This window comes from Heterodontus francisci, chromosome 9 (genome assembly GCF_036365525.1).
Source record: "Heterodontus francisci isolate sHetFra1 chromosome 9, sHetFra1.hap1, whole genome shotgun sequence".
Classification (NCBI taxonomy): Eukaryota; Metazoa; Chordata; class Chondrichthyes; order Heterodontiformes; family Heterodontidae; genus Heterodontus; species Heterodontus francisci.
This window is the reverse complement of record NC_090379.1, coordinates 9,591,661-9,616,976: the sequence shown is the minus strand read 5'-3', so window position 1 is coordinate 9,616,976 and position 25,316 is coordinate 9,591,661. Positions and strand designations below refer to the sequence as shown.

At 46.6% G+C, this 25,316-nt stretch overlaps 1 protein-coding gene across 1 annotated transcript in view; it reads left to right on the top strand.

The window, feature by feature from the left end:
• The window catches only part of LOC137373305 (cytosolic carboxypeptidase 2-like), an 83,419-nt gene that overhangs the window by 36,788 nt on the left and 21,315 nt on the right, over window positions 1–25,316 (top strand). Inside the window, exons 9-10 of the mRNA XM_068038127.1 lie at window positions 18,079–18,205; window positions 24,104–24,204. Coding sequence (XP_067894228.1) covers window positions 18,079–18,205; window positions 24,104–24,204 — 228 coding nt within the window. The remainder of the gene's footprint in view (window positions 1–18,078; window positions 18,206–24,103; window positions 24,205–25,316) is intronic.

Sequence of the window (25,316 nt, the reverse complement as noted above, 5' to 3'; positions counted from 1 at the left end):
GGGGGGGTGGTGTTGAAATGGCAGGTGACAGAAAGCTCGGGGTCATGCTTTCAGACTGAACAGAGGTGTTCCACAAAGCTGTCACCCAAGCTGCGCTTAGTTAGACACAATCTCCCCTCTGACAAAGCCATGCTGACTATCCTTGATTAATCCCTGCCTCTCCAAGTGGAGACTAATCCTGTCCCTCAGAATGTTTTCCAATAGTTTCCCTATTACTGATGTTAGACTCACTGGCCTGTAATTACCTGGTTTATCCCTGCTATCCTTCTTGAATAATGGTACCACATTCGTTGTCCTCTAATCCTCTGGTACCTCTCTTGTGGCCAGAGAGGATTTGAAAATTTGTGCCTGAGCCCCTGCAATCTCCTCCCTTGCCTCACATAACAGTCTGGGATATCTCATCTGGGCCTGGGGATTTATCCACTTTTAAGCCCGCCAAAACAGCTAATACATCCTCCCTTTCAATGCTAATATGTTTAAGTATATCACAATCCCCCTCCCTGATCTCTACACCTACATCGTCCTTCTCCATAGTGAACACAGATGAAAAGTAATCATTTAAAACCTCCGGCTCCACACACACATTTCCACTTTGGTCTCTAATGAGCCCTACTCTTTCCCTGGTTATCCTCTTGCCCTTAATATACTTATAAAACGCCTTGGGATTTTCCTTTACCTTGCCCACCAGTGTTTTTTCATGTCCCCTCCTTGCTCTCCTAATTACATTTTTTAGTACCCCCCTACACTTTCTATACTCCTCCAGTGCCTCCACTGTTTTCAGCGCTCTGAATCTGCCGTAGGTCTCCTTTTTTTCCCTTATCCAATCCTCTATATCCCTTAACAGCCAGGGTTCCCTGGACTTCTTGGTCCGACCCTTCACCTTAACGGGTACATGTTGGCTCTGAACTCTCACTATTTCCTCTTTGAATGGCTCCCATTGGTCTGATGTAGACTTCCCTACAAGTAGCTGCTCCCAGACCACTTTGGCCAGATCCTGTTTTATCATATTGAAATCAGCCTTCCCCCAGTTCAGTACCTTTATTTCGGGTCCATCTTTGTCCTTTTCCATAACTACCTTAAATCTTACAAAGTTATGGTCACTATCCCCGAAATGCTACCCCACTGACACTTCTACCACTTGTCAAGCTTCATTCCCCAGGATTAGGTCCAGCACTGCCCCTTCTCTTGTAGGACTCTCTACTTACTGGCTCAAAAAGCTCTCCTGGATGCATTTTAAGAATTCCGCCTCCTTTAAGCCTTTTGTACTTGGGGAAGTTGAAATCCCCTACTATTATTACCCTATTATTTTTACACCTCTCTGAGATTTGCCTACATATCTGCACTTACCTTTCCGGGAGCGGAGCAGAGAGGAGCTCTTCCAGCATGCCGGAGTTTTGAAAATAACAAAAAAGCCAACAGTGACGTCAGAGGAGAGCTGCAAGGTGATTGGTTGGGTGAGTCACTGTTGTTAGTGCATTTAAATATTTAAAAAAAATAAGGGGAAAGGTTTTTTTTGTTGAAAAAAAAACCTCTGGTGATAACGTGAGTACGACTAAAGTGTTTTTTAAAAATTCAGTGTAGCTTATGAAGGACTTTAGATTGTTGTGGGTAGAACAAGGCCCCGAGTGCAATTGGTATTTTTTAATTAAGGGAGTAACTAATTAATCAAAGGGTAAGTCATGGCAGGAGAACTCAGCCCCGTGATATGCTCCTCCTGTGCTATGTGGGAAATCTGGGACGCTTCCAATGTCCCTGGTGACCATGTGTGCACGAAGTGCATCCATCTGCAGCTACTGACTACCCACATTACGGAGCTGCGGATGGATTCACTGTGGAGCATCTGCGATGCTGAGGACGTCGTGGATAGCACGTTTAGTGAGGCGGTCATACCGCAGGTAATGTCTGCACAGGCAGAAAAGGGATGGGTGACCACCAGACGGGGTAATAGGCACAGGCAGGTAGTGCAGGAGTCCCCTGTGGCCATCCCCCTCTCAAACAGATATATCGCTTTGGATACTGTTGGGGGTGAATGACCTCCCAGGGGAAAGCAGCGATAACCAAGTTCATGGCACCATGGAGGGCTCTGCTGCACAGGCAGGGGAGGAAAAGTGGTGGAAGAGCTATAGTGATAGGGGATTCTATCATAAAGGGTGCAGATAGGCGTTTCTATGGCCGCAAATGAGGCTCCAGGATGGTGTGTTGCCTCCCTGGTGCTAGGGTCAAGGATGTCTCGGAGCGGCTGCAGAACATTCTGAAAGGGGAGGTTGAGTAGCCAGAGGTCGTGGTCCATATTGGTACTAACAACATAGGCAGGAAGAGAGATGAGGTCCTGCACAGTGGAGTTAGACAGAAGGTTAAAAAGCAGGACCTCTAGGGTTGTAATCTCAGGATTACTCCCTGTGCCACATGCTAGTGAGGGTAGGAATAGGAGGATTAGGCAAATGAACACGTGCCTGAAGAGCTGGTGTAGGCGAGAGGGCTTCAGCTACTTGGATCATTGGGATCTCTTCTGGTGCAGAGATGACCTGTACAAGAGGCATGGGTTGCATCTGAACTGGAAGGGGACCAATATCCTTGCAGGGAGGTTTGCTAGTACTACTCGGGAGGGTTTAAACGCGTCTGGCGGGGGGTGGCGGGGGGGTGGAACCCAAAGTACTAGTCTCTTCGATGAGATAGTTGAGGCAAATGTAGAGGTTAAAGCAAGTAAGTCCAGTAGGCAGGCCAGGCAGGGGCAGGACAGGGAGCATGGAAGGTCTGGTAGGCTAAACTGCATTTACTTTAATGCAAGAAGCCTTACAGGTAAGGGGATGAACTCAGAGCATGGATCGGTACATGGGATTGTGATATTATAGCTATTACGGAAACGTGGTTGAGGGATGGGCAGGACTGGCAGCTCAATGTTCCGGGGTACCGATCCTTCCAGCGTGCAGAGGTGGAGATAAGAGAGGAGGACATCACGGCAGTACTTAGAGAGGATATCCCAGGGGGAACGTCCAGTGAGGCCATATGGGTAGAACTTAGAAATGAGAAAGTGGTGATCACTTTGATGGGATTATACTATAGGCCCCCCAATAGTCAGAGGGAATTGGAGGAGCATACATGTAGGGAAATCACAGATAGTTGTAGGAATTATAGGGTTGTAATAGTGGGTGATTTTAACTTCCCTAATATTGACTGGGACTGCCTTAGTGCTAAGGGATCAGACAGGGAAGAATTTGTTAAATGTGTCCAGGATAGTTTTCTGAAGCAGTATGTGGATGGCCCTACACTCGACCTCCTCTTAGGAAATGAGGCTGGGCAGGTGGTTGATGTGTCAGTGGGGGAGCACTTTGGGACCAGTGATCATAACTCTATAAGCTTCAATATAGTTATGGAAAAGGATAGGACTGGTCCTCAAGTTGAAGTCCTAAATTGGGGGAAGGCTAATTTCGATGGCATCAGACAGGAACTCTCAAAAGTTGAACGGGAGAGGCTGTTTACAGGTAAAGGGACGTCTGGCAAGTGAGAGGCTTTTAAAAGTGAGATAGGAAGAGTTCAGGGCCGGCATGTTCCTGTTAGATTGAAGGGCAAGGCTGGCAAGTTTATGAAACCTTGGTTGACGAGGGATATTGAGGGTCTGGTCAGGACAAAGAAGGAGGCATATGTCAGGTATAGGCAGCTGGGATCAAGCAACTCCCTCGAGGACTATTAGGGATGTAGGAGTACACTTAAGAAGGAAATTAGGAAGGCGAAAAGGGGCCATGAGATTTTCCTGGCAGGTAAGATAAAGGAGAATCCTAAAAGATTCTATAAGTATATTAAGAGTAAAAGGATAGCTAGGGAGAGAGTAGGTCCCCTTAAGGATCAGTGTGGTAATCTATGTGTGAAGCCACGGGAAATGGGCGCGGTCTTAAGTGAATACTTCTCGTCTGTATTTACCGTGGAGAAGGTCATGGAAGCTAGTGAGTTCAAGGGAGGGAACAGCGATATCCTGGAGCATATCAACATTACAAAGGAGGAGGTGTCGGAGGTTTTTATGGGCATTAAGGTGGACAAATCCCCAGGGCCTGACCAGGTGTATCCTTGGATGCTATGGGAAGCAAGGGAGGAGATTGCTGGGGCTCTGGCAGAGATTTTTGTATCATCGTTAGCCACGGGTGAGGTACCGGAAGACTGGAGGATAGCTAATGTTGTGCCTTTATTTAAGAAGGGCAGCAGGGATAAGCCAGAGAACTACAGGCCGGTGAGCCTTACATCAGTGGTGGTAAAGTTATTGGAAGGGATTCTGAGAGACAGGATTTATATGCATTTGGAAAGGCAAGGTCTGATTAGGGATAGTCAGCATGGCTTTGTGCGTGGGAAATCATGTCTCACGAATTTGATTGAGTTTTTTGAGGAGGTGACCAAGAGGATTGACGAGGGCAGGGCGGTGGACGTTGTCTACACGGACTTTAGCAAGGCCTTTGACAAGGTCCCGCATGGTAGGCTGGTCCGGAAGGTTCGAACACATGGGATCCAGGGTGTGCTAGCCAATTGGATACAAAATTGGCTTAGTGATAGGAGGCAGAGGGTGGTAGTGGAGGGTTGTTTTTCAGATTGGAGGCCGGTGACCAGTGGTGTGCCACAGGAATCGGTGCTAGACCCTCTGTTGTTTGTCATATATTAATGACTTGGATGTGAATGTAGGGGGCATGATTAGTAAGTTTGCAGATGACACCAAAATTGGTGGTATAGTGGACAGTGAAGAAGGTTGTCTAAGGTTACAATAGGATATAGATCGACTGGGAAAGTGGGCAAGGGATTGGCAAATGGAATTTAACGCAGACAAGTGTGAAGTGAAGTCAAACCAGGGCAGGACATATACAGTGAATGGCAGGGCCCTGCGGAGTGTTGTTGAGCTGAGAGACCTTGGGGTGCAAGTACATAGTTCCCTGAAAGTGGCAACACAGGTAGACAGGGTGGTGAAGAAGGCGTATGGCATGCTTGCCTTCATCGGCCGAGGCAATCAGTACAAGAGTTGGGACGTCATGTTACAGTTGTACATAACGTTGGTTAGGCCGCATTTGGAGTACTATGTGCAGTTCTGGTCGCCGCACTACAGGAAAGGTGTGATTAAACTGGAGAGGGTGCAGAAAAGATTCACAAGGATGTTACCTGGTTTGGAGGGCTTGAGTTATAAAGAGAGATTGGATAGGCTGGGTCTGTTTTCCCTGGAGCGAAGGAGGCTGAGAGGGGACATGATAGAGGTATATAAAATTATGAGAGGCATAGATAGGGTAGATAGCCAGAGTCTGTTTCCCAGGTTGGGGTGACTAAAACTAGAGGGCACAGATTTAAGGTGAAAGGGAGGAGGTTTAAAGAGGATCAAAGGGGTAAATTTTTCACACAAAGAATAGTGGGTATCTGGAATGAGCTGCCTGAGGAGGTGGTGGAGGCAGGAACAGTAGCGACATTTAAGAGGCATCTGGACAGGTACTTGAATGAGCAAGGCATAGAGGGATATGGAATTAATGCAGGCAGGCGGAATTAGTATAGATAGGCATTGTGGTCGGCATGGACGCAGTGGGCCGAAGCGCCTAGTTCTATGCTGTACGACTATGACTCTATCTGTCCCTGACTGTTTGGACGCCTGTAGTACACTCCCAACCAAGTGATTGCCCCCTTTTTGTTTTTAAGTTGTACTAATATGGCCTCATTTGAGGAACCTTCTAAGATGTCATCCCTCCTTCCTTCAGTAATTGACTTCTTGATCAACAGTGCAATACCACCTCCTCTTTTACCCCCTCCCCTGTCACGTCTGAAGATTCTATACCCTGGAATATTGAGCTGCCAGTCCTGCCCTTCTTTCAACCATGTCTCTGTGATGGCAATAATATCATGTTCCCATGTGCTAATCAAAACCCTCAATTCATCTGCCTTACTAGTAAGACTCCTTGCATTAAAATAGATGCAATCCAGCCTTGCATTTTTCACTTGTGTCTTTATACGTCTATATTTGCTCTGCCTTCCAGATTAACTCAGTTTCTCTTCTATATTTGACTGTGGATCACCCCCTACTGTACCTCCACTCTGCATCCCATCCCCCTGCCAAATTAGATTAAACCCCCCGCAACAGCACTAGCAAACCTTCCAGCAAGGATGTTGATCTTGTTCTGGTTCAGGTGTAACCCGTCCAACTTGTACATGTCCCACCTTTGCCAGAAACAGACCCAGTGATCCAGAAAACTAAAGGCCTCCCTCCCGCACCATCTCATCGGCCACGCATTCATCTGCTCTATCCTCCTATTCCTATACTCACTATAGCACATGGCACCGGATGTAATCCAGAGATTACAACCTTTGAGGTTCTGCTTTTTAATCTGCTCCCTAGCTCCCTAAATTCTTGTTGCGGGATCTCATCCCTCTTTCTACCTATGTCGTTGGTACCAATGTGTACCATGATCTCTGACTGTTCACCCTCTCCCTTCAGAATGTCTGCAGCTGCTCCGTGACATCCTTGATCATAGCACCAGGGAGGGAACGTACCATCCTGGAGTCACGTTTGCGGCCACAGAAATGCCAATCTGTACACCTTACGATAGAATCCCATATCACTATAGTCCCTCCACTCCTTTTCCTCCCCTCCTGTGCAGCTGAGCCACCCGTGGTGCCACAGACTTGGCTCTTGCTGCATTCCCTTGAGAAGCTATCTCCCCCAACAGTATCCAAAGTGGAAAATCTGTTAGTTAGGGAGATGGACCCAGGGGACTCCTGCACTCCCTGCCTAGTTCTTCTACTCTGCCTGACAGTCACCCATTCCCTTTCTTCCTGAGCTGTCAGTCTTTACCTGCCGTGTGACCACCTCCCTGGACGTGCTATCCACGATGATCTCAGCCTCACGGATGCTCCACAATGTCTCCAGCCCCCGCTCCAGATCCGAAACGCAGATTTCGAGTAGCTGCAGCTGGAGACACTTCCTGCACATGAGTTCGCCCTGGACACTGGAAGTGTCCCTGACTTCCCACATTGAACAGGAGGAGCACTCCACGCTGCCGAGCTGCCCTGCCATAACCTACCCTTAATTTATTCCCTTAAATTACCCAACAATTAGATTATTTACACAAGGGACCTTGATTCCATAAAAAAAACACTACCTATAATAAAAAAAAACTGTAGACCTCTCTCTTTACTTTTAGTTACTTACCCAGCTATTTAGAGTTATTTCCTAACTGCAGTTACTCACCAACCAATCACCTTGTAGCTTTCCTGTGACATCACTGCTCACTTTGTTTTCAAACTCGAGCATGCCTGGACTGCTCTCAGCTGCTCTCCCGGAAGGTAAGTGACTGGGCCGCGATCCTTGGGCTCAATTTATCCTCTTCTCTCGCTCGGCATTCTCCCCACAGGTCCGCTCCTCTCCGCTCTGTTCCCGGAAGGTAAATGCACTAGGTGTCGGAGGTGATGGAGGAATGGACTAGGGTTTGGCGGAGGGAACGATCCCTTCAGAATGCTGACAGGGGAGGGGAAGGGAAGATGTGTTTGGTGGCGGCATCACGCTGGAGGTGGCGGAAATGGCGAAGGATGATCCTTTGGATGTGGAGGCTGGTGGGGTGGAAAGTGAGGACATGGTTCTGGGAGGGAGGGGAAGGGGTGAAGGCAGAAGTGCGGGAAATGGGTCGTACATGGTTGAGCGCCCTGTCAACCACAGTGGGGTGGGGGGGAGGAATCCTTGGTTGACGAAAAACAAAATAGTAATATTTTGCTTTTATTATACTCACCTTCTCGTTAGATTTTAGAAATTTCCATACAGCCTATTTAAAAAGAACGACTGTATTTAATCCAAACCTGGATGGTGGCAACCGGTGTGCGAGATATGAAGAATGGGTGATGAAATGCAGCAATCTTGGCAGAGTGTGCATGGGGCTGCATAACAGTCCAACAAGTGCTCCTCTGTCAAACATGTGTCCCGGAAACTTCAGAAGGACCACACCAGTCAGGGCCACTGGAGACAGTCGGGTTTACATTCTTAGCTTTCCGCCTATTCCCCCTTAGCTAGTCAAGCTCTGTGTTTCATACATGAAACAATAGAGTTAATTTTAATGCTACCCCCCCCCCCCCCCCCCCCACCAAAACAGGTGCGTTTTAGTCAGATGGCTTATTAAAATTTTAAAAATCTCAAACCCGAGCCCATTCCACCTTGAACCTGCCCAGGCGGTGGTTCATTTAAATATATTAATGAGGCTGTGTGCCTCAGATTTTACCTCACACCCCCATGATCACCGAGGCTCCCCTCCCCTCTTCTCTGACCCCAAGACCACCCCTCCCACAACCCTCCAAGCTATACAGTGTGTTCCAGCGCTCCATCTACCCCACCTGCAGCCTCCTCCAACATGGTCCTTGCCCTATAGGAAGCCCAGCTTGTCAATCAGACTGACTTTTGGGCAGGGATCCTGCTAAAAGAGAAATAAACCTCGGCTTTAAGGTTTTCAGACCAGAATTCCTCCACCCCGCTTGGAAGTCCAGCCCCTTTTAAATATCAGGGTGAATATTTCAGTCACTGAGTGGTCAATCTGTGAAACAGGCTCCCTAAGCAGATGGTAGAGTTGATTCATTCAAATGCAATTAGATAGATTTATTTCAGAAAGTTACATTTTGCGTTACAGTATGTGAATAATTTGAGAATTTTATGCCACCCTAACGAGCCGGATGGTGGCAGGTGGGTGACGTAAAATGGAGCGGGAGGCTCCGGGAGGCTTTTCCAACCCACTCCCGCCTCCGCCCCCCCCCCTTTATGTAGGGTGGGGGCGGGGAGGTGAAAAACACCCCGCCCGCCCCCATGCCAATCAAGGCCCTTAAGTGGTCATTTAACAGCCATTTAAGGCCTTTGTCCGCGTCCACGCGGATTTTATGCCTGGCAAGCAGGCGTCCTGGAGCCGAGAAAAGCCGCCTCGGAAGAGCAGGCAGCTTCAGGATGGAGGGCCGCCCCCGCTCCCCCAACCACCCCCAAGAAACAACACGCCCCCACTCCCCTCCGAACGATCACCCTTGCCTCGCTGGTGTCCGACCGATTACCCCCGCGAGGCAGCCAAAAGTTACCTGGACTCCCGGCCCCATGTCTTCCTCTGCACCTGGCTAGGCTGCAGTCCCAGTAGTGGCCACGGTTCCCGGTGGAGCAGCAGGGACTAAGAGCTGCCAGCCCGCTGATTGGCCAGCAGCTCAATGAGGCGGGACTTCCTCCCTCAAGTGGGTGGAAGTCCCGCCTTGGAACAGTTAAAGCCTGGGGACACATAAAATGCGGGTCAGATCCCCAGGTGAGGTGGAAGCGGGTTCGCCACCAACTTTTCAGTCAGTGGCCAGCTCCCGTCTGCCCAACGTGAAATCCGGGCTGTGATGTGTGGTGAGTATAACAGGCTCAGGAGGAACAGGTGAGTTTGGGCCTATAATCCCCAAAGGTCTTCACCATCAGGGGATTTTCCTCACTGTATGTCTGGGTCTGTTGTAAACTCATTGATTGCTAGGATGAATCAACAATTCCATTATCTTTGTATCATGTGACTACCAGGATGGTGGAAGGCAAATTGGATGGACCCTGGTATCTCTATGTATCTATATGTCTTCTGTTTCTTTTATCATGTTGTCTTATGACCACTTCTGCCATTTAACCAACTCCTGATCTCTATCCAAGCATTTCACAAAGCATAGGCCACGAAATTCAAGTTCATAGCTTTTTCTGGCACTACGAGTGCCGTTTAGTTATCAAAATGGCATCCACTGCACGAGCAAACACTTCTGGTGCTAGCCACGCCCAATGCCATTTTGGTGAGGGCATTAGCTGGATTGCAGCGGTTCAAGAAGGAAGTTCACCACCACCTTCTCAAGGGTAGTTAGGGATGGACAACAAATGCTGGCCTTGCCAGTCATGCCCACATTCCATGAAAGAATAAAAAGAAATTAGCACACATGGGAAGTGTTGGTCATAAGTATGCAGATTTGGCAGATAGTGATGCTGATTTGATACCAGTGCTACGACTTTGGAGCTAACATTCCAGCCAACACTGTCTTTTAAACACGCTCAGCTGGACATCTGTTCAGCAGCAGGAAGGACTCCTCCCCCGCCACCTTCTTTAGCCTCCTTGTCTCTTGAGACAATGGGTAAGCGCCTAGAGGTGATCAGTGGTTTGTAGAGCAACACCTGGAGTAGCTATAAAGGCCAATTCTAGAGTGACAGAATCTTCCACAGGTGCTGCTGATAAAATTGTTTGTCAGGGCTGTTACACAGTTGGCTCTCTCCTTACACCTCTGTCTCTTTTCCTGCCAACTGCTAAGTCTCTTCCACTCGCCTCTCTTTAGCCCTGCCTTTATGGCTGTCTGCCAGCTCTGGCGATCACTGGCAACTGACTCCCACAACTTGTGGTCAATGTCACAGGACTTCATGTCGCATTTGCAGAAGTCTTTAAAGCGGAGACATGGACGGCCGGTGGGTCTGATACCAGTGAAAAGCTCGCTGTACAGTGGGGATCCTGCCATCTTCCATGCGGCTCACTTGGCCAAGCCATCTCAAGCGCCTCTGGCTCAGTAGGGTGTATATGCTGGGGATGTTGGCCTCCATGAGGACTTCTGCGTTGGAGATACGGTCCTGCCACCTGATGCCAAGGATTCTCCGGAGACAGCGAAGATGGAATGAGTTGAGACGTCACTCTTGGCTGACATACGTTGTTCAGGCTTCGCTGCCGTAGAGCAAGGTACTGAGGACACAGGCTTGATACACTCAGACTTTTGTGTTCCGTGTCAGTGCGCCATTTACCCACACCCTGTTGGCCAGTCTGGACCTAGCAGTGGAAGCCTTTCCCGTATGCTTGTTGATATCTGCATCGAAAGACAGGTTACTGGTGATAGTTGAGCCCAGGTAGCTGAACTCTTGAATCACTTCCAGAGCGTGGTCGCCGATATTGATGGATGGAGCATTTCTGACGTCCTGTCCCATGATGTTCGTTTTCTTGAAACTGATGGTTAGGCCAAATTCATTGCAGGCAGCCGCAATCCTGTCAATGAGTCTCTTCAGACACTCTTCCATGTGGGATGTTAATGCAGCATCGTCAGCAAAGAGGAGTTCCCTGATGAGGACTTTCCATACTTTGGTCTTTGCTCTAAGACGGGCAAGGTTGAACAACCTGCCACCAGTGCTATCTAAAGGGATTATCAAGTACTTTCAGGTTTAGTTTAGTTTAGTTTAGAGATACAGCACCGAAACAGGCCCTTCGGCCCACCGAGTCTGTGCCGACCATCAACCACCCATTTATACTAATCCTACACTAGTTCCATATTCCTACCACATCCCCACCTGTCCCTATATTTCCCTACCACCTACCTATACTAGGGGCAATTGCTAATGGCCAATTTACCTACCAACCTGCAAGTCTTTGGCTTGTGGGAGGAAACCGGAGCACCCGGAAGAAACCCACACAGACACAGGGAGAACTTGCAAACTCCACACAGGCAGTACCCGGAATCGAACCCGGGTCGCTGGAGCTGTGAGGCTGCAGTGATAGCCACTGCGCCACTGTGCCGCCCACAAATATAAGAAATGAAATTGAGAAGCAGATGTTGGTTGCTGATGATTTCTACTGGCTCTTGCTGCAATTGTAGAAGTGTTTGGTGTTTGCAGTTGTTTAAAGTTGCTGAAGTCTGCAGGGAGTGGTGTGGCACAGGCTGCACGACTTTGTCCTGACTTCAAGGATTCGCTTGCTGCCAGACATGGGTGCAGTAGTTTGCATCCCACTTTGCCGGCACCTTGGCAGGAAGAATGAGCAGAGGTGACACAGAGCAGAATAAGATGTTAAAAGAAGAAAGAGGAGAAGAAGGGCTCTCAGCAAGAGGCCATATCTACCCAGGTTGTTCACAGAGCAGTTCCCCAAACTCAACCTTAGCGAGGAACAATACATCAGATAAGTTCACTTCACTAAGGACATCCTCACCGAAATTACCATCAAGCCAGGAAACCAAACCTGGTTCAATGAAGAGTGCAGGAGCAGCACCAGGCATACCTCAAAATGAGGTGTCAACCTGGTGAAGCTACAACACACACAGGACCATCTGCGTTCCAAACTGCGTAAGCAGCATGCGATAGACAGAGCTAAGCGATCCCATAACCAACGGATCAGATCTAAGCTCTGCAGTCCTGCCACATCCAGCTGTGAATGGTGGTGGACAATTAAACAACTAACTGGAGGAGGTGGTTTCACAAATATCCCCATCCTGAATGATGTGGGAGCCCAGCACATCAGTGAGAAAGATAAGGCTGAAGCATTTGCAACAATATTCAGCCAGAAGTGCCGAGTTGATGATCCATCTCGGCCTGCTCCTGAAGTCCCCAGCATCACAGATGCCAGACTTCAGCCAATTCGCTTCACTCCGCATGATATCAAGAAACAACTGAAGGCATTTGATACTGCAAAAAGCTATGAGCCCTGACAATATTCCGACAATAGTACTGAAGACCAGTGCTCCAGAACTTGCCGCGCCCCTAGGCAAGCTGTTCCAGTACAGCTACAACACGGGCATCTACCCTGCAATGTGGAAAATTGCCCAGGTATGTACTGTACACAAAAAAGCAGGACAAGTCCAACCCAGCCAAATACCGCCCCATCAGCCTACTCTCAATCATCCGTAAAGTGATGGAAGGTGTCATCGACAGTGCCATCAAGTGGCACTTGCTTAGCAATAACCTGCTCGGTGACGCTCAGTTTGGGTTCCGCCAGGGCCACTCAGCTCCTGACCTCATTACAGCCTTGGTTCACACATGGACAAACGAGCTGAACTCAAGAGGTGAGGTGAGAGTGACTGCCCTTGACATCAAGGCAGCATTTGACCGAGTATGGCATCAAGGAGCCTTAGCAAAACTAAGGTCAATGGGAATCGGGGGGAAAACCCTCTGCTGGCTGGAGTCATACCTAGCGCAAAGGAAGATGGTTGTGGTTGTTGGAAGTCAATCATCTGAGCTTCAGGACATCACTGCAGGAGTTCCTCAGGGTAGTGTCCTTGGCCTAACCATCTTCAGCTGCTTCATCAATGATCTTCCTTCAATCATAAGGTCAGCAGTGGGGATGTTCGCTGATGATTGCACAATGTTCTGTACCATTCGTGACTCCTCAGATACTGAAGCAGTCCGTGTAGAAATGCAGCTTGGCATAAGTGGCAAGTAACATTCGTGCCACCCAAGTGCCGGGCAATGACCATCTCCAACAAAAGAGAATCTAACCAACTCCCCTTGACATTCAATGGCATTACCATGCTGAATCCCCCACTATCAACATGGATGAGGAAGTGGAAGGCTGGGTTAGCAAGTTTGCCAATGACACGAGGGTTGCTGGAGTTGTGGATAGTGTGGAAGGCTGTGTAGGTTGCAACGGGACATTGACAGGACGCAGAGCTGGGCTGAGAAGTGGCAGATGGAGTTCAACCTGGAAAAGTGTGAAATGATTCATTTTGGAAGGTCGAATTTGAATGCAGAATACAGGCTTAAAGACAGGATTCTTGGTAGTGTGGAGGAATAGAGGGATCTTGGGGTCCATGTCCATAGACCGCTCAAAGTTGCCACCCAAGTTGATAGGGTTGTAAAGAAGGTGTATGTTGTGTTGGCTTTCATTAACAGGGGGATTGAGTTTAAGAGCCGCGAGGTTATGCTGCAGCTCTATAAGGCCCTGGTTAGACCACACTTGGAATATTGTGTTCAGTTCTGGTCGCCTCATTATAGGAAGGATGTGGAAGCTTTAGAGAGGGTGCAGAGGAGATTTACCAGGATGCTGCTTGGACTGGAGGGCATGTCCTACGAAGAAAGATTGAGGGAGCTGGGGCTTTTCTCATTGGAGCGAAGAAGGATGAGAGGTGACTTGATAGAGGGGTACAAGATGATGACAGGCATAGATAGAGTGGATTGTCAGAGAGTTTTTCCCAGGGTGGAAAGGGCTATCACCAGGGGGCATAATTTTAGGGTGATTGGAGGAAGGTTTCGGGGAGATGTCAGAGGTAGGTTCTTTACACAGAGAGTGGTGGGTGTGTGGAATGCGCTGCCAGCGGTGGTAGTAGAAGCAGATACATTAGGGACATTTAAGCGACTCTTGGATAGGTACATGGATGATAGTAGAATGAAGGTTAGGTAGTTACTTAGATCTTAGAGTAGGTTAAAGGTTTGACACAACATCATGGGCCGAAGGGCCTGTACTGTGCTGTACTGTTCTATGTTCTATTCACTCCCTCCACCACCGATGCACAGTGGCAGCAGTGTGTACCATCTACAAGATGCACTGCAACAATGCACCAAGGCTCCTTAGACAGCACCTTCCAAACCCACGGCCTCTACCAACTAGAAGGACAAGGGCAGAAATGCATGGGAACACCATCACCTGCAAGTTCCACTCCAAGTCACACACCATCCTGACTTGGAACTATATCGCCGTTCCTTCACTGTCGTTGGGTAAAAATCCTGGAACTCCCTTCCCAACAGCACTGTTGGTGTACCTACCCCAAATGGACTGCAGAGTTTCAAAAAGGCAGCTCACTACCACCTTCTGAAGGGCAATTAGGGATGGGCAATAAATGCTGGCCTGGCCAGCGACGCCCAAATCCCATGAATGAATAAAAAAAAATCCATCTCCTGTTGCAGCTATAACCGCAGCCTCAGAGCAGGGTGAGAACGACATTGCCAGTGTCAGTGAAGGTGACCGTGGCCATAAACTTTTATTTGTCTGGTTTCTTTCACACTGGAGCAGGTGATAGTTGCAATTTTTCCCAGTTTGCCATCCACTGTTGCATTAGGAAGGTCACTGAGGCTCTCTTCTTCAAGGCAGCTGAATTCATTTTATTGATAGAGAGAAGCAGTGGAGTGAGCACATAGCTTTTTGAGGATTGCAAACTTCCCCTTGGTACATGTTATCATTGACTGCACGCACATCACTTTGTGAGCATTGCATGTCAACTGGAGATGTACCACAACCAAAAGGGATTTGTCTCCCTCAACATCCAGCTTGTGTGTGACCATCCACAGAGCATCACTGCCTGGCAGTCGCGATGACTTCAGTCTGTGGCAGTCTGCTGTGCCATCTGCATTTGAGCTATCACAACAAAACAGGGTGTGGCTAATGGATGACCAGGGATATCCTTTGGTAGCATGTTTCCTGACTGGTGTGTAACCCACAGTGTCTGTGTTGTAACCATTTTAGCATGCATATAGTGAAAACCATACTGCCACATCAAATGTGATGGAATAGATCATTGGGATGCTTAAACAATTAAACTTTCTGCTGCCAGGGCCACTATGGAGGTGCTCTGTAGTATTCAGTGCATGAGCATTGTCCAGATTCATGGTGGTCTGCTGAATGCTACCTTTGCCAACAGATATAAGCTGACCCTCTGAGGAGAAGGAGGAAGGAGGAAGAGAAGGAGGAGGAGGAGAAAGGGAGGAGGCAAGCAATACAGCCTTTCCTAGCCACGCTGTATGTGAGTGACTCATTCGAATGCATCCAGTAAACATAAAACCAGTTCTCCATTCACTAACCGTCTCACACCTTCCCTTTCCACTGTTACTGACCATCATAGTGTTCACCTGGTCACAATGCAAAAATTAAAGCCACCACAAAATAAACATTCCAAGCCAAATTTATCAATCAAATCATCCAATATTTTATGCAAAAGTCAACTAATTACTCTGTGCATTCCCTTCGTGTCTGTTTTTCATGTGCCTTTGCCTGCCCTAGTGCTCCTATGCAGTCATTCCCCAGGGCCTGCAACACAGTTGATGGAAGGCTGCTATCTTTCGATGGAGGAGAGAGACAACAGATGGCCTTGCAGGATGACCTTGAGCGGCTGTGGCCCTGGAAAGCTCGGCAGTTGACTGCATTATCTTTACATGAGTGACAGGTAACAGCAAGGGCACTTGCGGATTGGCAGTGGTGGGAGATTGAATCATCCGCGAGAGGACAGCAAGTTCATGCTCCATACTGCCATTTCATACTACCCCTGAGCCAGTGCTTCAGCAACCCTAACAATGGATTGGAAGACAGATTGCTGGACTGCTGTGACACCCTGCAAGCCCCTGTCAATATTGGTATCTTCAGCTATGATGGCAGCAAGATGTGCCTGTTGATCAGGCCGAGCTTGCATAAGAGCAGTCTGTGCTTGCGTGGAAAAAAGCTGAGCTTGCATGACTTCAGTCTGAGCTTCCACTGCAGTTGGGTGACTTCTGTTTGTGCTGCAATGGAAGCTGAGACATCAGATGCTGCATCATGGTTGGATCTGCAAATGTTCTTCATGGAGTTGGCCACCACTTTCATGCTGGGAAAGATGTGCTCCAATCTCTGCTCAAAGTCCTGTGCCAATTTAGTTTGGAATTCCTCCCTGTTCCTTGACATTGACTGCAGGGTTTCTGGCAGGCCTGCCAATGTACCAATCATTTCATTGTGCATACCCATCAGCACTCTCCTGTAGGCCCTCAAGTCCTCATCTGAGTGCTCTGCAGCAGATCTCCTGTGAAACCTCCCTCTCCTGTATGAGTGCTACCCTTGTTCCCTGTCTTGGCTGTGTCCGGTGTCTTACTGCATATTCCGGTTCTAAGCTACCCTCTAAAGTAGGCACAGTGTCAGTATCTGAGCTGGTGGCTGTAAGTATGAGAGCAAGTGGCAGGCAGCATCACCAGCAGCTGTAACTCAGTTGGTAGCACTCTTACCACAAAGTCAGATGATTCTGGGTTCAAACCAATCCTCGGACTTAGGCACAAAGGTCAAGACTAATGCACTGCTGGAGGTGCTGTCTTTCAGCTGAAATGTTATCCCTGGTCTCCTGGCAAATATTTATCCCTCAGTCAACATCACCATAAAAAAAAGCAGATTACCTGGTCATTATCAAATTGCTGTTTATGGGAGCTTGCTGTGTTCAAATTGGCTGCTGTGTTTCCTACATTACAAGAGTGAGTTTACTTCAAAAGTTCTTCATTAGCTGCAAAGCACTTTGAGATATCTAGTGGTTGTGGAAGATGCTATATAAACGCAAGTCTTTCTTTTATCATGATCCTTGAGCCTGTTTTCAGGGGTTATCGAATTGTAGTCATAGTATTTATTTTCCTGAGTGTATATTTTTTCTCTGTTTCCTTCTAACTTTTCCCTTGTTGTGTCCCTTTCATCAAATGCTATTCATCTGTAATATCTTCTTGTCCCAAGGAAAGGTTTCGGACCTGAAACTGCCCTTGGCGTAACTTCTTTTTCTCCACTAATGCTGCCTGACCTGATGTGTAATTCCAGCTTTTTTGCCTTCAGGTTTTCAGCATCTGCAGTATTTTGCTTTTTACAGGATTGTTGGATTGTCCATTACTTCACCCAACATTGTTTTCATGTTCTACGTGATCTGATAGGCTATATAGACATCGGTGTTCTCATTATTTCCATGTATCTCAGGTTCATGACAACAGATCACAATCCTCTGAGTTAGGATTCATCCACCAATGAGACAGCAGTGCTAAGAACAGCCCTTTCCAAATGTCCAGGCCTACATAGTTCAAGAAGGACTAGCCAGCAAATAAGAGATCTGAGAAAAATAGAACTGAATTGTTTAGGTTTGAAGTGGGGGGGGGTGGGGGTGGTGGTGGATTGGCAAGACAAAAGAATAGGAGCGTGAAACTAATTAGATAGCTCTTTCAAAGAGACTGTGCAGGCACAATAGGCTGAATTACCTCATTCTGTGTTATAAGATTCGATAATTTATGAATTCCCCCATTCCAGATTAGAAACAGGAGTAGACCATTCAGCTCCTCAGGCCTGTTCTGCCACACAATTAAATCATGGCTGATCTGTATCTCAACTCCTTCACTTACTTTTGCTCCATATGCCTTGATACCCTTACCTACCAAAATCTATCAATCTCTAAAGCTTAATACACTCAGATATGTTGCTGTCTATGCTCTGTTAGTGCTAGCTGCTTAGTAGAAACTGGATAGTGATTGCGACAAAATAGGATGTTTGGGAGTGTGCTAAAATGTGCCAACCTCAGACACTCAAATGTTTCTTCCTGCAGTCTGAAAGGGACAAGTAAGCATGAATATGACTTTTACCTGCTGGCTGCTTTTCATTTCAGTTCTCCTTCAAACACTGTAAATTTCACATTAAGCGGGCTAAGGAAGGAACGGGCCGTGTGGTGGCATGGAGAATGGGCATCACCAACAGTTACACCCTAGAGGCAACTTTCTGTGGCTCCACATTGGGTAAGAGCAGCATGACTGAGCAGAACAGCCTCAATCTGTTTATGAGATTAGAAATCAGGGGTTTGTAAATCAGGGTGTAGAGAGATAAAATATTTGGTGAAGAGGACTTGAGGATAGGGAGGAAACTATCATAATTTATACAAACATACCATTATGACATAATTAGACAAACGATCTGAGTTCTTTGCACTAGAACAGAGATGGTTAAGGGCTAATAGAAGTCTTTAAAATGATGAAGGGGTTGGATAGGGTGGAGGAAGAGGAGATGTTTTCACTTATTGGGATGTCCAAAACTAGGAGCCATAAATTTCAGATAGTCACCAATAAATCCAATAGGTAATTCAGGAGAGATTTCTTTACCCAGAGTGATTAGAATGTGGAACTCGCTACCACATGGAGTAATTGAGTCAAATAGCATAAAGGAGTTTAAAGGGAAGCTAGATGGGTACAGGAGAGAGAAAAGAATAGAGATACATGCTGATAGTGTACGATGAAGTAGGGTTGGAGGAGGCTCACATGGAGCATAAGAACACCAGCATAAGCCAGTTGAGCCCAATGGCTGTATCTGTGCTGCAAATTCTATGAAAATACTGGTGGGAGTAACGAGCAGTAGCTACACTGTTGGATGGAGTATAAATCCAGACATGAGAAAAGCTTGTAACAAAGATAATGCAATAATCGTAGGGGACTTTAATCTTCATATAAACTAGACAAATCAAATTGGCAACTGTAGATGGGGGAACAAGTTTGTGGAATGCATTTGAGACAGTTTCCTAGAACAATACATCATAGGACCAAGTAGGGACTAGATTATTTTTAATCTTGACTTGTGTTATGAGACAGGGTTAATTGATAATGCCATATTAAGGGACCTTTGGAGAAGAGTGATCATAATTGATAAAGTTTCATATTGTTTGCAAGTGATGTTCTTAAGTCCAAAATTGAGTCTTAAAATTAAATAAATCCAATTACATAGGTAAGACGGGTGAGTTGGGTAAGATAGATTGGGAAATCAGATTTAAATGTATGAAGCTGGAGAAGCAATGGTGAATATTTAAAGAAATATTTCATAATTCTCAATGAATATATATTTAGGAGAAATAAAAACTCCACGGGAAAAGTAATCCATCCGTGGCTAACTAAAGAGGTTAAGGGTAGTATTAGATTCAAAGAGGAGGCCAAGTGTTGCCAAGAAGAGTAGTAAGCCTCTGAATTGGGTGAGTTTTAGAAACCAGCAAAGAATGACCAAAACATGATAGAGGGAGAAAATAGAATGAAAATAAACTAGCAAGAAATATAAAAACAGATTGTAAGAGTTTCTACAAGTATGTAAAAAGGAAGAGGGAAAGTAAGCATGGGTCCCTTAAAGGTTGAGACAGGTGAAATTATAATGGAGAATAAGGAAATGGCAGAGACGATAAACAAATATTTTCTGTCTGTTTTCACAAGACACAAAAAACAATTATGGAAGTAGTGGGGAACCAAGGGTCTAATGAGTGTGAGGAACTTAAAGTAATTAATTTTAAAGTAAATAAAAAGTACTGTAGAAATTAATAGAACTAAAAGCTGACAAATCCCCTGGACCTGGTGGCCCACATCCTACAGTTCTTAAAGAGATGGCTGTAGAGAAAGTGGATGCATTGGTTGTAATCTTCCGAATTCCCTAGATTCTAGAATCATCTCCATGGATTGGAAGGCAGCAAAGGCAACCCCACTGTTCAAGAAATAGGGAGAGAAAAAACAGGGAACTACAAGCTAGTTAGTCTGACATCAATCGATGAAATCACCACTACCTTCTCAAGGACAATTAGGGATGGACAATAAATGCTAGCCTTGCCAGCAACTTTCACATCCCATGAATGAATAAAAAAAACGTTTGCTAGTGATACAAAGTGAGTTGGGAAAGTAAGCCATGAGGAGGACACAAAGAGTCAGCAAAAGGACATAGACAGGTTAAGTGAGTTAGCAAGAAGGAGGCATATGGGGTTTAATGAGGTGAGAGTGACTGCCCTTGACATTAAGGCAGCATTTGACCGAGTATGGCATCAAGGAGCCCTAGCAAAACTTGAGTCAATGGGAATTGGGTGGGAGAAAACTCTCTGCTGGTTGGAGTCATAACTAGCACAAAGGTTGTGGTTGTTGGAGGTTACTCATTTCAGTCCCAGGACATCACTGCAGGAGTTCCTCAGGGTAGTGTCCTAGGCCCAACCATCCTCAGCTGCTTCATCAATGACCATCCCTCCATCATGAGGTCAGAAGTGGGGATGGTCGTTGATGATTGCACAATGTATAGCACCATTCGCGACTCCTCGGATAATGAAGCTGCCCATGCTCGGATGCAGCACGACCTGGACAATATCCAGGCTTGGGCTGATAAGTGGCAAGTAACGTTCACGCCACACATGTGCCAGGCAATGACCATCGCAAACAAGAGAGTAACCATCTCTCCTTATCGTTCAATGGTAGCCCCCAGGATGTTGACAGTGGGGGATGTTGATAGTGGGGGATTCAGTGATTGTAATGCCATTGAATGTCAACATCTCCCCTTGACATTCAATGGCATTACCATCGCTGAATCCTCCATTATCAACATCCTAGGGGCTACCATTGACCAGAAACTGAACTGGAGTAGCCATATAAATATCGTGGCTACAAGAGCAGGTCAGAGGCTAGGAATCCTGCAGCGAGTAACTCACCTCTTGACTCCCCAAAGACTGTCCACCATCTACAAGGCACAAGTCAGGAGTGTGATGGAATACTCTCCACTTGCCTGAATGGGTGCAGCTAGAATAACACTCAAGAAACTCGACACCATCCAGGACAAAGCAGCCCCCTTGATTGGCACCCCATTCACAAACATTCACTCCCTCCACCACCGACGCACAGTGGCAGCAGTGTGTACCATCTACAAGATGTACTGCAGCAACACACCAAGGCTCCTTAGACAGCACCTAGCAAACCTGCGGCCTCTACCAACTAGAAGGACAAGGGCAGCAAATGCATGGGAACACCACCACCTGCAAGTTCCCCTTCAAGCCACACACCATCCTGACTTGGAACTATATCACCGTTCCTTCACTGTCACTGGGTCAAATTCCTGGAACTCCCTTCCTTCGTAAAGCACAGTGGGTGTACCTACAAGCTAAGGACTGCAGCAGTTCAAGAAGGCAACTCAGCACCACCTTCTCAAGGGCAATTAGAGATGGGCAATAAGTGCTGGCCTAGCCAGCAATCCCCACATGAACAAATAAATCAAAAAAAATGTGGGGAAAGTGTGAGGTTATTCACCTTGATGGGAAGAATAGAAAAACAGAATATTTTTTAAACAATGTGAAACTATTAAATTCTGGTGTTCAGAGGCATTTGATTATCCTTCTACATCAAACACAAAGTTAGCATGCAGGTACAGCAAGCAATTAGGAAGGCAAATGGTATGTTGGCCTTTATTGCAAGCAGGTTGGAGTACAAAAGTAAGGAAGTCTTGCTGTAATGCTATAGAACTTTGGTGAGACCACAGCTGGCGTACTGTGTACAGAGTTGGTCTCCGGACTCAAGGAAGGATATATTTGCCTCAGGTGGGGTCCTGGGATGAGAGGGTTGGCCTACGAGGAGAGATTAAGTAGAATGGGCCGATGCTCTCTGGAGTTTTGAAGAGAGAGGTGATCACATTGAAACACATAAGCTTCTGAGGGGTTTGATAGGGTAAATGCAGAGAGGCTGTTTCCCCTGGCTGGAGAGTCTAGAACTAGGGGCACAGTTTCTATATAAGGGGTCAGCCATTTAGGACTGAGATGACAAATTTCTTCACTCAGAGGGCTGTAAATCTTTAGAATTCTCGACCCAAGAGGATTGCGTATGCCGTTTTTGAGTATATTCAATAATCAAAGTATATGGGGATTGGGCAGGAAAGTGGGGTTCAAGTCAAAGATCAGCCATGATCCTATTGAATGGCTGAACAGGCTCAAGGGGCTGTATGGCCGACTCATGCTCCTATTTTGTATACAAAGAACAAAGAACAGTACAGCACAGGAACAGGCCATTCGGCCCTCCAAGCCTGCGCCGATCTTGATGCCTGCCTAAACTAAAACCTTCTGCAATTCCGGGGTCCGTATCCCTCTATTCCCATCCTATTCATGTATTTGTCAAGATGCCTCTTAAACGTCTCTATGGTACCTGCTTCCACCACCTCCCCCAGCAACAAGTTCCAGGCACTCACCACCCTCTGTGTAAAGAACTTGCCTCGTACATCCCCTCTAAACTTTGCCCCTCTCACCTTAAACCTATGTCCCCTAGTAATTGACTCTTCCACCCTGGGAAAAAGCTTCTGACTATCCACTCTGTCCATGCCGCTCATAACTTTGTAAACCTCTATCATGTTGCCCCTCCACCTCCGTCGTTCCAGTGAAAACAATCCGAGTTTATCCAACCTCTCCTCATAGCTAATGCCCTCCGGACCAGGCAACATCCTGGTAAACCTCTTCTGTACCCTCTCCAAAGCCTCCACGTCCTTCTGGTAGTGTGACGACCAGAATTGCACGCAATATTCTAAGTGTAGCCTAACTAAAGTTCTGTACAGCTGCAGCATGACTTGCCTATTTTTATACTCTATGCCCCGACCGATGAAGGCAAGCATGCCGTATGCCTTCTTGACTACCTTATCCACCTGCGTTGCCACTTTCATTGACCTGTGGACCTGTACACCCAGATCTCTCTGCCTGTCAATACTCCTAAGGGTTCTGCCATTTACTGTATACCTCCCACCTGCATTAGACCTTCCAAAATGCATTACCTCACATTTGTCCGAATTAAACTCCATCTGCCATTTCTCCGCCCAAGTCTCCAACTGATCTATATCCTGCTGTATCCTCTGACAATCCTCATCACTGTCCGCAACTCCACCAACCTTTGTGTCGTCTGCAAACTTACCAATCAGACCAGCTACATTTTCCTCCAAATGATTTATATATACTACAAACAGCAAAGGTCCCAGCACTGATCCCTGCGGAACACCACTAGTCACATCCATCCATTCAGAAAAACACCCTTCCACTGCTACCCTCTGTCTTCTATGACCGAGCCAGTTCTGTATCCATCTTGCCAGCTCCCCTCTGATACCATGTGACTTCACCTTTTGTATCAGTCTGCCATGAGGGACCTTGTCAAAGGCTTTACTGAAGTCCATATAGATAACATCCACTGCCCTTCCTTCATCAATCATCTTTGTCACTTCTTCAAAAAGCTCAATCAAATTAGTTATGTTTCTTATATTCTATGTAATGTGAAGCCCGCTCTTACCAATATTCACCTAAACAATGGAGTTGTTGCCTCGTGGAAACTGGGAACCTGGGCAGTTAAAAATGAGTGGTTAAGAAACTCGCACAGATCCAGACCATTTCTGACTATTTGCGATGTTAATCTGGTCTTACCTGTTGTTCAGGTGACTGCCTGAAGCAAATGTACACAAATTGTGGTCCTATTACATAAATACACTGTGGCTTTCTTCTGCCCCCAAATCCTCAGGGAGTCCCTTGCTCCCCTGCTACCCTGGCCTAGACCGCGAGGTGGGGCTTTCCTTCAGGTGCACCTGGTGAGATAGACTCTTGGTTCTGACTAAGGACCTAGGAGCAGGAGATGCTTGTCCTGGGGTATTAGTTCCTATCCCTTTGGCTCTACCCCCATAATATCAATGGTCTCACAGGGGTATGAAGAGGCTTGACAGCCCCCCCCCCCCCCCCACCCCCACAAGCCCATACAGCAAACTCATGGTTAAGGCATATCTGATTAGACTGGTAGTGAACATTTGGTGGAAGCCCAGTCTCCATTCTTCCTCTACCCACCGACAGAACAAGATATTGAAAAGAAGCTATATGAGTCTTTACTCCGATTGTTTAATTGCAGGGAACAGTAAGGATATCCATTTCAATGTGAACGATCTGGAGTCAGTGGGTTTCGAGTTTTGTGACACTCTGTTGGACTACTGCGATCCTGATCAATCCAAGGTAAACTTGCAGAATGAAGATGTGTTCATGTAGTCTGCCTGCTGTGATTAAGTTAAAAGAAACAGCGTTCTAAGCTTCCCCATATTCCTGAATGTTACAACGGGAGGCATTTGTCTATTTACTGGACTGTCTTCATTGCCTATCCACTTTAGGTTTAGGATTAAGTTCAGAGAGGATAAAAAAATACTTCTCCCTGTCTAATTGACCTATTAAATGTCTAATCTGTTAGAACAGATATTGGATATATCTTTGAGTATAAAGGTTGTCTGCCTCATTAAGAAAGTTGATTGGTGCTTGATGCCTGCTCTTGGATCTCTGAATTTGGGCATAGCCTTTTGTGTCCATTTCCTTTTGAAACCATTTCCTACCCTCTGTGAAATGAGATTGGATCTTTTGGTTTTCAGTGGATTTGGGTCCAATCCATAGACTGAGTACTCAGTCATGCCACTTTAGAGGCTGTATAGGATTTTGTTGTAAAGTTAGGTTTTAAGGAACCATATTGTTGAGACGACATGAGTGATATTAAAATAATGCAAAGTACCTCCAATCGTCTCAGGCCGCAGTGAATCTGAAACCAGCACTGTATACAAATTGGAGGAGAAAATGAAGGCTGATGTTGGGGGAGGACAGCTATGAGAGAGAAGGGAAGTGCTTCTGCAGAACGAGGTGTCAGCCTTGACTCAGTGGTAGCACTAGTTCCTCAGAAGGTTATGGATTCAAGTCTCTCGCTATTTGGCTGTAAAGCACTTTGGGATGTTTTGACATTATGAAAGATGTTATATAATTGCAACTTCCTTCTTTCTTTAAATCTGGGGGAATGGCACGAAGTAAATTGCTCACTCGGAGAGCTGGTGCAGACACGATAGGCCGAATGGCCTCCTTCAGTGCTGTAACAATTCTGTAATTCTGCGATTCTGTAAATGTTCCAAGTAATTGAAATATTGATTAATGGCACAGAACTAACACAAGAAAACAGAATGGAGAAAGAATATTCACCCCTTTAAGCCACTTCCCTTCATTGACCTTGTACATTGCTCTCTGTCTTAGAATCACCACAATATAACTATCCTCTTTTAAAAAATATTTCCCCCTCCAATTTTTTGCCTCTTTTC